Source organism: Lissotriton vulgaris, chromosome 4_1 (assembly GCF_964263255.1).
Source record: "Lissotriton vulgaris chromosome 4_1, aLisVul1.2, whole genome shotgun sequence".
NCBI lineage: Eukaryota > Metazoa > Chordata > Amphibia > Caudata > Salamandridae > Lissotriton > Lissotriton vulgaris.
The window spans coordinates 409,006,613-409,019,252 of NC_141691.1; the positions used below are offsets into that span (position 1 = coordinate 409,006,613).

The 12,640-nt window shown below is 50.1% G+C and overlaps 1 protein-coding gene across 1 annotated transcript in view; it reads right to left on the minus strand.

The window, feature by feature from the left end:
• LOC147718813 (xaa-Pro aminopeptidase 2-like) overlaps positions 1–12,640 on the minus strand; it is a 598,118-nt gene that overhangs the window by 294,048 nt on the left and 291,430 nt on the right. The window contains exons 7-8 of the mRNA XM_086918810.1: positions 12,015–12,101; positions 590–733 (exon numbers count right to left, since the gene is read on the minus strand). Coding sequence (XP_086774936.1) covers positions 590–733; positions 12,015–12,101 — 231 coding nt within the window. The remainder of the gene's footprint in view (positions 1–589; positions 734–12,014; positions 12,102–12,640) is intronic.

Here is a 12,640-nt window from a genome sequence, read left to right on the forward strand (position 1 = left end):
ATTTCGCCTTCCTTGTTCATCTAAGCCTTGCTGATATTTCGACAATGAATATTGCAAAGACCTTGTGCACTCGAGCAATTAACCATGTCATTTATTTAAACTGTTACAAAGTACTGAGGTCCCGAATCACAAATAAAGCCGAAATCGACTGTGGAGATTTCGGCTTAAATTTTGAGTATAATGCAGTTTTTTGGAATTCACAAAGTTTTCAAGAGCATTGAAATTGCTAAAGTCATAGTTTTCCAGGAGAGAATTCCCAGGATAATTTCACTTACACTAACTAATGCAACAGTTGTTTGCATTCTTAATTATACATAGTCAACGATCAGGCATACAAAAAAGGTCACTGAAACTCTCATTGCCTCCATGGGTAAATACCCCCCATCCCCTATGAGGAAACATCCTCTGACACACGATCCTCAATTTTAGGGGTGTTCAGTTGTTTTCCCATCTTGCAAACTGATTTACTCATTCCCTTGACAGGACTAAGTCTTCAACCATTTCCAAATTTACGTTTTTGAAAAAAGGAAATGGTGCCTTCACTGTTCCAAAATTATCCGGATGTTCTTCTGATTCAACAAATAACTACCTGAGAAGTTGTCTGGGAGTCGGTAGATGTTGCTGGTGGGAGTGGGCCTCTCCTCCGACCAGATTAGATCGACAAGGTTTGTTTCTATGGATGTGAAGTTTCTGCCAGAACCTGCGAAAGCTGTAGAGTAACTCTTCCAGTCATCTGTAATACATAAACTGTAAATATTAGATCTGTCCACTCATTAAACCCTCATACACCCACAGATCCACATACACACTGTCTCAGTCTCAGCAATCTTACATTAGCAGAAGAACGTCTAAGGGCCCACCTATCAACAGAGGAGTGGACCCTGAAGCAGACCTGGCAGGAGAGAGACCTGATTCCTAGGAGCCTGCCGAGGAACTAGTGGTTGCAGAACTGACAAGAAGGAACTTTACCAGCAGTTGGTGAAAAGTGGGACAGAGTCATTTTTCAACCTACAGAGGACGAGGACAAGAGTCTGAGACTTGTCCAAGGAGGTTGCAACTAAGGTGGACAGGAAAACACTGTTCATTCTCATTGAGCCCTACCAAGCTACCGCGCCACAGACAGCTTCACACTTCAGTCTTATGATCTTCAGCCATTAATGTGTAATGTAATTATGCCTTTAACGGGCCAGATGTACGACCCGTTTTGCATGACCAAACGGGTTTGCGAACCTGTTTGCGCATGCAAAAACATATTGAGGCATGTACATAGCCTATTTAGCTAGTCGCAATTTTTTTGCGACTTGCTATTTGGAAAGGGCAAAACACTTGCAATTACCACCTACTTCAAGTAGGTGGTAATGCATTTGCAAATGGGAAGGGGTCCCCGGAGGGCCCCTTCCCCTTTGCAAATCCATACAAAATAATTTTTGAAGGGCAGGCAGTGGTCCCAGGGACCACTGCCTGCCTTTAAAATATGAAACGAAAACGTTGAATTTTTTTTCAAATGCATCCCGTTTTCCTTTGAGAAAAAAAGGGCTGTATTTTTTTTAAAAAAGCTGCTTTATTAAAAAGCAGTCCCAGACAAGGTGGTCTGTTGAGCCCAGCAGGCCAACATCCCTGGGAGGGCTGGCATTCACAATTGCCTCGCAAATTGCGAGAGGCTCATTAATATTAATGAGCCTCGCAATTTGCGACCCCATTGGGAATCGCAAAACAGTGTAAACACTCTGTTGTACATTTCATTTAGCGCCTCGCAATTTGCGACTCGCAATGTGTCGCAAATTGCGAGGCGCTAAATGAAAGGGTCGTACATCTGGCTCTAAGTCCTGAAGGGTCATGTTTTAGTTTTGCTTCGATAGTTTATGTATTCTTCATTATGATTTGTTTAGCAATAGTATGTTGAGGACCTTGCAAATCAAAATTGTCATCAGAGGTGTAACGGACAACCTTGCAGCACCCGCTGTGTGGGAGGCCCGCAGTCTTCTATGCATTAAAGGGGCCCCCTCAGCTTGTCAGCTCGAATGTATGGGTATTGCCAGATGCCCCCTCATCATCCTTTGCTGCCCCCCCCCCCCCAATTTTTACTTACCCCACTGAATGTCATTGCTTGCAATGTGCCTTAAATGTGTGCAATTTTCACACCCTTTTCTCAGGGACATCTTGGGAACCAAGTATTATCTCTTCCCATGTTTATACTCAGTGTAACACAATAGAAATAGCACACCCTTCGGCTTGTAGCTAAAAAGGAGTATCAGTATGCTGGGGCATAATCTAAATGGACGAACCCCAGATATGATTCCTCTCCCCAGTGAGTTGGGCTTGGGGAAAAAGATGAGGGCTTCATTCATAGAAGATATCACATGAAGTTATCTTTTCACAAAGTTAGAACATAAAAGAGGATTCTGTTAGCTTGTGTTTGATAAGACGTTAGTCATTGTCATGGAGTTCTGTTTATTATTATTAGCCTCTGCTAATGCTTTTATTAGAGTGGAGAATAAAAACATTTGTAGACATTATTGGGTTCTTTGACTTCTCAGAACCAAAGTTGTGTCCCCATTTTTTTCCCTTCTGCATCAGCTGAACCCAGACATACAGGCGGTGGCAGTCCTTTTGGAGCCGCCAAGGTCTTTGGTTCAGTTGAATCGACCTATATGTTCACGATATTGCGACGAATTGGACTCCCCCCGAGGCTCATAACCTGGATCTCGCTCTTATACACCAAACCTACAGCGCGTGTTAAAGTAAATAGATACATTTCGGATAGCATACATATACAACGTGGCACCAGAAAAGGCTGCCCTCTATCCCCTCTACAATTCTAGATAGCATTAGAGCCCCTCGCATGCAAAATACATCAGCACTACGCACATACGGCACTAAGATTTCAACTGCGACCTATATCACTATATGCCGACGATATGGTCCTATTTCTTCGAGACCCTGAAGACAACTTATCTCCACTACTACGTGAATACATGAAGTTTGGGCGGCAAGCAGGGCTGCAGATAAACTGGAGTAAATCCGCAGTACTGCCACTGACTGAGAGTACAAAAGCCATACAAATGGATTTCCCGCTTGTTTGGCAAAAGGAGCCAATTAAGTATTTGGGGATATGGGTCCATAGGAATACTGACCTGGTACTTAGACAAAACTATGGAGTAGTGATTGACCACTTAGAAACGCAAATAGCTAGATGGATCACACTTCCTCTCTCGTTGGCAGACCGCATTGCCCTAATAAAAATGGTAGTGTTACTGAAATTATTATACCTCTTTATTAATATACCGTTACCACCCCCATCCGCGATCTTTGCCAGAATCCGCACAAATCTCATAAATTAATTATGGGCCGGTAAGCAAGCCCAAGTAAGCCTCCAAACGCTTTGCAGTACCAGACGTGTATTTATATTATCTGTGTGCCCAGGCACACTTTGCATATTATTGGTACCACCCGGTTCAATATTTACCGCACCTAGCAGTAGAAAATGGTGATGCACACCCCATACCATTAACGAGTATACTTACACACAATCGTCCTCACTTACATCCGCAGGAGATAAACATGATACGAACCACCTCACAGGCCTGGCACCAAATCAGTCAATTGGCTAGAAAAACGCCAATATATGCCCCCAATTACCCGCTAGCCAATCACGCCGAACTATCAGTGACCCAAGAAAAAAACAGCATGACACTACTAGCACAAATTGGCATTACTCAAATGGGGGATTTGTACCCAAATGGCACTTTCATAACACCTGATGACCTATCGTATGTAAGTAACCAATCACTGCTCTTCCGGTTCTTGTATCACAGGCTCAGAGCTGCCATCCGGGTATTATACCTCTCCTTCCCTGATGAACCCCCCACCTTACAACCACTACAAACCTTAATAACCACCACCATTCACTTGCATATAATCTCGCGACTGTACAAGTTGGTGCAAACAGAAATAAGTACTGACACGCAAAAAGCCTGTGACAAATGGAGCGCACTATTAGATAACCCCCTCACGGATGAGGACTGGACAAACTGCTGCACACTGATCACGTTGCTCACTCCCAACGGCAACTTTCGCTTAATTTATTATAAATACATGCACCAAAAATACCATATTCCGGCCCGAATGCATAAATATGGATTGAGGGACAATACTTTTTTTATTTTATTTATTTATTTATCAGAAAAACAGCACATTACAATGCATACAGAGCCGTCCGCCTACATCCCTTCACGGGCCAGCGGCAGGCCCGATCGTCGTGTCAATGAGGTAGGAGTACATCAAGCAGAGATCACAAAAAATTAGTGCTAACAGAGGGACAGTCCAATGTACTAGCCATTCGGCTGCGGCTCCAGAGTGGTGACATCCTCAATAATATAACGTGCACTGTGTAAAGTGTAACATATCATAAATTTTACTTTTTTCTCCCCAACTCGTCCCCCCAACCCCAACTACCCACCCCCATAACTGGTCCCCAGTCTGTGTGTTCCCTGCAAGTTACGTATGGTCTAGTGGAGCAACATTACGTGTGGTGCATAGCACGTCCCTCCGAATGCGCGGGCGCTCGCGCGGGGCTGGGAGAGGTGGAAAGCCTACTGGGCTTGATGACACTGGCTATGGAAGGGAGCCGCTGCTGGAGTCATGGCGGGTCATAGGTCGCTGCGCCCCCCTGTCTCTCGTCCTCCCCTGATGCTGTGTCGTCCTCGTCCACCCTGGAAGTGAGATAGGCCCGGTAAAGTTCCCAGAAGTTCTTGGGGCGACTTCGGGGGGGGGAGGAGTTCGCTATACACCTCCGCCTGCGTGTTACAGTACAGCATGTCGCTGGCCCAACGCTTCAGAGTCGGGAGCGGGCCACGCATCCAGCAGGACGCGACCACCCGTTTGGCTAGTAGCATGCCCATGCTGACCATTTTACGCACCGGCGCCGGGACCTTCCGCACATCGCCCAGGAGGGCAAGGGCGGGTTCTACGTCCAAAGTCAGGTCCACTATTCTGCTCATTTCTGCAAATATTCCGGTCCAGAATCTCCGAAATCCCGGGCACAGCCAAGCAACGTGTATAAAGTCCGCCACCGGGGCTAGACATCTCTCGCAGCGGGGGGAGTCGCGGAGGCGGTATCGGTGCAGCCTTTCCGGCGTATAGTACACCCGTTGCAAAAATTTAAAGTGCACCAGGCGGTGTCTCCCATTCAGCGAGATTCGCCTGGAGGCCGCGCAGCAGTACGTCCACGTTCCGTCATCTATGTGTATTTCTAGATCGGTCTGCCAGGCCAGTCGCGCCCTCGTGTACCGCTGTGCCGTGTGTGCATGTCCCACGCTATAGAGTTTTGAAATAAGTTTCCTCGGAGATTCAGCGTGTATAATGTGTTCTAGTTCCGGGATTTCAGGGGGTTCCTCCATGTCAGGGCCTAAGTGGTCCAGGAGGGCGCTGCGGACCCTGTGGAATTGGAAGCGGTGTAGCAAGGAGGGGGTATCGCGCCCCCGCGCAAGCTGTTCCCACGTCTTCACCGTGCCATTTTCGAATAGATCTCCCAGCGTGCGTACACCCAGATCACCAAGCGCTCTGCGTACACCCGGTTCCGTCAGTGCAGGAAGCCAAAGCGCCCAGTGTGTCGGCATACTAGGGGCGTACAACAACACTTTATCTTGCCTCTGGACTATGGTATGCCAAGCGTGGTTGGTTGAGCGGATGGAGTCCAATACTCCTACTCTACGGTCGCCAGGGCTACAGATAGTCGCCGGGAGCGGGGTAGGGGCAGCGAATAGTCGTTCTAGAATCACATGCGGTATGTCCGGGTTGCCATGTATCCAGGTTTGGAGATGGGAGGCCTGCGCGACTCTATAGTAACGTTCAAAGTCCGGGGCTGCCAACCCCCCCTGCTCATATGGGAGCTGCAATACCGTCCAGCGGACTCTAGGCTGCTTTCCGGCCCAGGCGAGTCTGACGAGGAGTTTGTTTAAGGTCGTACAGAAAGCTTTAGAGAGGACGATCGGGAGGTTGTTAAAGAGGAACAGAAATCTCGGGAGGACTACCATTTTCATCAAGGCGATGCGGCCCATCAATGAGAGTGGGAGCTTGATCCAGAGCTCAACATCATCTGCCAGTTTGCTATATGCAACCCCATAGTTCTCCCTCAACACGACTTCAGGGTCTGTGTGTATCCGAATGCCCAGATATCTGACCGGGTCTACGGACCACTGTAGTGGATATTCCATCTCAAAGGGTTCAGTTACAGGGGTCAGGGGGAATGCCACGGACTTCGACCAGTTGACCTTCAGCCCCGAGAGGGCCCCAAACCGTACCACCTCCCTTAAGACCGATGAGAGGTTGTTCACTGGATCTCTAATGTACAACAGTGTGTCGTCCGCGTATGTGGAAATGCCGATTTTGTAGGTTGGGTAGCTGATTGCCTCGTAGGAGTGGTATTCCCGCATCGCGCAGGCCAGTGGCTCCGCCACCAGTGCATACAGTAGTGGCGAGAGGGGGCAGCCCTGTCTCGTGCCCCTACTCACAGTGAAGGCCTCAGAGACTATATCGCCCAATCGAACTCTCGCGGTCGGCCGGTGATAGAGTGCGCCCAGCAGCTGGAGGAAAAGGTCTCCCAGACCCAGCTTTTTGAGGACTCTACGCATGAAAGGCCATTCCACGGAGTCAAACGCCTTCTCCATATCCAAGAAGACTGCAATGGCCTTGGTGTCGTGTTTGGTATGTTGCATAGCTCCCATAACCGTCCTAATGTTGTAGGTAAGGTTCCGGGCAGGGATGAAGCCAGCCTGCTCTGGGGCCACCAGTTCCGGAGCTACAAGCGCCAGTCTGGTTGCCAGAACCTTAGCGTAGATCTTCGCGTCTACGTTGATAAGAGACAAGGGGCGGTACGATCCCGGGAGATCGTGTGGCTTACCTGGTTTTAAGATCGTCACTATTTGTGCTTCCCTCATAGAAGGGGGCATGGCGCCATATTCGCAGATTTCGTCGAAGAGGGTGGAAAGATAGGGCAACAGTTTGTCTTTGTACGCCTTATAAAAGGTCACAGTTAGGCCGTCGATTCCAGGCGCGCTTTCCGACCTCATGCTGTCCAGGGCGTCCGCTATCTCCTCTCGGAGTATGGGTGTCGCCAGGAACTCCCTCTGCCAATTCTCTAGGAACGGCATTTTAATGTAGTCTAGGTAATTGTCGATTTGCCCCTCTACTCCCGAGATTTTACTAGAGTACAGCTCCTGATAGAATCCCTTGAATTCCGCCAGGATATCCTCCTCGGCGGTTAATGTCGCTCCATCCGCTGACTGTAATTCCGAAATTGCCTGTCTCCGCCTGGCTCCCTTCATAATTCTGGCCAGGAGTGCGCCCGGTCGGTCTCCCTCGCCGTACGTGCGAGCCGTCGCGTATTTTCCCAGGTGTCTAACCTCCCTGTCTGCCTCCTCGTGGAACTCTGTCAGGAGTTCCCGCAGTATCCCATCCCCCGCCGGAGAGGGGTCTGCCAGCTGTGTGCGCTCGCATTCCGCAATCCGACCCTCAAGGTAAGACAGTCTGTTCCTGATGGCTTTTAGGACACTGGAGTGCTTGGCCATGACCACTCCCCGAACGTAGACCTTGAATGTTTCCCACACCGTCCCGAATCTATCCACTGTGCCTATATTATTAGAGAAAAACGTATCGATATCCTCCCCCAGTTCTGCCCGGAATGACTCATCCAGCAAGGAGTATGGTGGGAAGCGCCAGGTGAAAGGGGGTATTCTCTGTTGTGGAGTGTTCAGGACTAACAGAATGGGGGAGTGGTCTGATAGTGTCCGCGGGAGCACCCTGCAGTCTCTCACCTTCTGCAGCAGGGGGAGTGTCGTCAGCCAGTAGTCGATCCTGGTATGAATGTTGTGATACGCAGAGTAGTGTGTGAAACCCCCCCGCGCGCTGTGCCTTTCTCTCCAGACGTCTACCAGCCCCAGTCGCACCATTTCCGCCTGCATTCTCTGCGCAGCCGCTGCCGGGCGTCTAAGGGGACCCCCCGACCTATCCAGTTCTGGGTTAAAAGTGAAGTTAAAGTCCCCCCCCCAGATCATGCTATCTGTGGGCCGGTCTGCACAGTGTCCCACTACTGCTGTATAAAAGTCAGGGGTGTCGTAGTTCGGGCCATACACATTCATGACCAGGAGGTCATGTCCCTTACCCGTGCATCGGCTCAGCACAAATCGACCCTCCGGGTCCGCTTCCAGTAGTGTGAGGGATAGCTTGGATTTAGGGTTTACCCACGTAAGTACACCCCTGGCGTGTGATGTGAAGCCAGCATATGTGGAGTGCCCCTGGAGGCCTCTATGCGTATGCATTCTACTGGTATTGGGTAGGTGTGTCTCCTGCAGCAAGGCCAGGTCTATGTGGTGTCTCTGGAGATAGTGCAATACCTTACGGAGTTTCCGATAATCATTCAACCCCCGAACGTTCCATGTCAGTGCTGTAAGGGTTGCAGTGCTATTCAGCGAACCGCTGGGTAGTGTGTCAGCCATAGGGAAAGAAGCAGCAATTGGCGTTTACCAACAGTACCTGTCGCGCCTTCCGGCGCGTGCCACCACCTCCAGTCCTCTCCAAGATACATAACATTGCAGAACACATTGTGGACCCCCCCCCCAACTCCCCCAAACTCAGAAAAAGTGTCCCAACCCACCTCCCACCTCCCACAGCCCACCAACCCCAACCTGGTGCAACCGAGATCCCCTCGTCCCTCCCCCCCGCCCCTCAACAACCCCATTCAATAACACCCCGTACAAGCTCTGTCCGAGCTGTGACAGCTAGAAGCGCCAGGGCAGAGGTAGCCTACTCTATCCTTTCGTTGTGCAGCGTCCCACCCGGTCCACCACACTAGTAATGTAAGCTGCTTCCGCAGCAGCGCCTTGTGGAAGTAGTCCAGCAAGAAAAAATCAAACCTTAGGGTCCGGCTCATTGTCCAGGCCCCCGCCCCCCTCCCTCCAAACCGCATCTGACCTGTATCATGTCCAGCCCCAGGATGGGGGGTCTCGCCCAGGGCAGCATCGTACCGCAAATGTTGGCCCAGGGGCACCAGTTCGGAACGTCTGGATCTCACCCATCCGACGGCGTCCAGTAGATCAAACAGACCCGCGATAAGGGCCAAGCAGGAGTCTGTCTCGTGTCCGGGCGGAGAGACGCCCTGAATGCCCCCTTGGGCGCAGTTCACCGTTGTGCCCCCGTGTATGCTCTCCTACTCAGTCCTGTTCCTCCAGGTCCTCGGCGCCAGATTGGTCCGGTGCGCGGGTCTCCGAGTTTCCTCTGTGCTCCCTTACCCACACCTTCAGGGATTTTTGCAGTTCCTTAGGGTCCGTGAAAAAGTGCGAGTGGCCCTGTCTGTTAATGCGCAGTCGTGCCGGGTATAACATAGCATAGTCCAACCCAAGGTCCCGTAACTGTTGTTTGTACGGGAGAAAGCGCCGCCGTTCCTCCTGCACTTTAGTGGTGAAATCTGGGTATAAGGATATGTTCATACCCTCATACTGGAGTGAGCCCTTCTCCCGGGCCGCTCGGAGCGCTGCGTCCCTGTCTCTGTAATTCAACAATTTCGCTATCAGCGGCCTAGGGTTTGCGCCCGGCGGAGGTCTTGGTCCGAGGGTTCGGTGGGCGCGCTCCACGATGAACATCGGGGAAAACGTGTCTTCTCCCAAAAGCGACTTCAGCAGTTTTTCAACGAAGAGTTCCATCTTACCCGTTTGGGTCGATTCGGCCACTCCCGTTATGCGTATGTTGGAGCGCCTGGAGCGCGCCTCCAAGTCCTCCGACTTCTCCTGGATCACTTGGAGCAGGCGGCCAAATTGCTTTCGGTCAGTGTCCCACTCCGTCTGCGCCTCTTCAGCCTCCGTCAGTCTGCGCTCGGCCATATCGAGTCTCTCTGCGTGCTTATCCACTCTCTCCGTCATGCGGTCCATTCGATACGCCAGCGCGTCGATCTTGGTGCCTATGGCCGACATGCCTTCCTGTAGGCCCTTCTCCATGGTCGTGAGCATACCTTTTATCTCCGCGCAGAGTGAGGAGCCCGGGTCATTGGTAGCCCCTGCAGCCTGGGGGGACGGGGGGTCCGGTGTCTTCTGCCTGCGTTGGTCGAATGACAGTTTCGACTGGGTCCTGTCCCCTTTTACCATCTCTGCTGCCCTCCGACGATCTGGGGGCCTCGTGGCCTTGATGTGTGCCAGGCCCGTGTAGTCTGCGGCCCGCTCCCGCTGCGTGTCTGCAGCTGGGGTGGGTGCAAGGGTCTGCTCACGTGGCCAGTTGGTCGTGCCAGGCTCTGCCGAGGCGCCGGTAGTGCTGGACTTCCACTGGGCGTCCGCCCTCTTGACTCAGTGGCGCTGATCGAGTTCCCCGAGGAGCACAGGGCATGCGGAGGGGGGGCTCTCGTCTCGCCCCAAGTCGTTCTGCAGGCCCCAACGCTGAGGGGGCCCAATCACTGAGGGGCCGTGGATGTTCGTGTCCCGCCGGGATTCTAATGTCGCCGTGAGGTGTGCCTCCTCTCCCGCTGCTGGGGCGGCGTATCCCCGATCCACGTGTCTCCTGGAGCCCCCTCCAGATGTCTGTCTGGGCTCCCCTACGTGGCCCTGTGACGGAGGGAGATCAGGAAATCTTACTTCGCCGGGATCTGGAAGGGGCCGGGTCGCCAGGTCCGCGTTGCCGCACGTCGGGTCACGCAGCTCGGTCTAGGCGCCCAGGGGAGGCCGGGGATCCAGGCCTGGTCCCGCGCCACCTCGCAAGCGAGGGAAAGTGTTGTGTCCGAGCGCGGACCGCTCCCAAACTCCGGTCGGAGGTGCAGCAGGGGCTGGGTCGGCGATCACAGCCGTTTTCGGCTCGATTCCGTTGCTGGGTGAGGATATTTGCCGAATAATCAAAGGCGCCGCCGCGGAGCTCTGCTCTTATGCGTCCACCATTGACGCCGGCTAGCTCCGCCCCCCATTGAGGGACAATACTTACTGTAAAAGATGTGGGGCAGATCAAACAGACTTTGCTCATTTGGCATGGAGTTGCGGGAAGGTAAGGAAATATTGGAAGGATGTGGTTGGCCACCTGGGTTTGATGGTGCCCTGTACACTGACATGCACACCGCGACTCTGTTTTCTGGGTCTGGATGTACCATTGCGATCCGTGAAGAATAAATTAGTGGTCATAATGCTGTTGCTAGCCAAGAGAAGAGTAGCAATGCACTGGGAAAGTAAAAGGGTCCCCACGGTGGAAAACTGGATACTGGATGCAATATACTGTAGAGATGGTTTTTTAATTACCCACTGCTTCCAAACCATCAGACATTTGGGAGCCTCTTACCGGTTATTTACGCGAATACTCTGATCTGCTTCAGATGGACCACTGACTTGTTTCTTTACTTGCTGCTGTATTGATAGCTTGACATTCCATTGTTTTAGACTGTGATTGGTAACATTCGTGATGCAGAGTGCTGTGAGGTATGGATCTTTTTTTTTTACTACAATATGCACCATATGATTGTAATGTGACATGACCGTTGTTATGTTTTTTCTTGATAAAACCAATAAATAAAATAAAAAAATAAAAAATAAAAAAAACGTTGTGTCCCCATCAAAAATAACCTCGCTTCTGTCTCTGTTGGTTGGTTCTGGACACTGCTCTATCCCATAATATAACTGATTGGTGGTTTAGTAAGAACTGTCTGTTCTCTCTTACTTGCAAGCTCTCATACTGTCTCCAAAATCTCTATGCCAGGCGAGATCTGCCTGGGGAGAGAGCTAATACCTTGGCAAACATCACATCTTGCTCTTTTTCCTTCTAGAATAGATCCACTGGGAGATGTATGTATACCATGCATGGATGTCAAAGTGCTCGGATTTCATCACTTTTGACACCAATGCAATTTATGTAACACCGCACAGTGAATTATATGCCTTCTTGCTTAATACTATATTGCATTGACTAGGAGACCATGTGACAAGCAATGTGTTGTAGAAACAGGCAATAATTCTCTATGTACAGAACTATACATTCTGATTAAATTGGCATACCCATGGAGAAGAGGAAAGGATCAAATCCAATTAGCTGTCCAGGTGGAACATCATTGAGGATCCACTCAACAATGGAATTGACCCTAGCTGCAAAAGAAAAGATATTTTAAAATCAAGTTTATTGGTCAATACACATAAAGGTAAATATACTCTTTTAAAGTTATAAATGCCTGTTGAACAATATCTCGTAGAAGAGAATGGTAATTGATGTAAGTGAAAGACAGTCTTGCTGGAAACAAAAGATCTATGAGTGGAATAACAGACACTGCACATATTTGTATTTATACACGTAGAGGTACAAAATACCACACCGACTGTGCTACGTCCCATGGAAGTTTGACTAGAAAACTTATATTCTTGCTTCAAACCCACACTGATGATGAACACAATCCAGCCAAAACGTAAATATGCTGCTGTATTGTCTAACAAGGGCGTAAAAAAATCACAAATGTTCTTTTAATGTATCATGGCAGTAATCTTTGCTTACAGATGACACTTTGTGTAGACTAATACATTATTTTATGCCCAGCTTTTCTTTAGCATTGCTTCTCTTAATACATGAATGTTAGTATCCTTTATAAAGTGAAGGGAACTCCAAAGGACAGGCACATTTATGAAAGATTGTT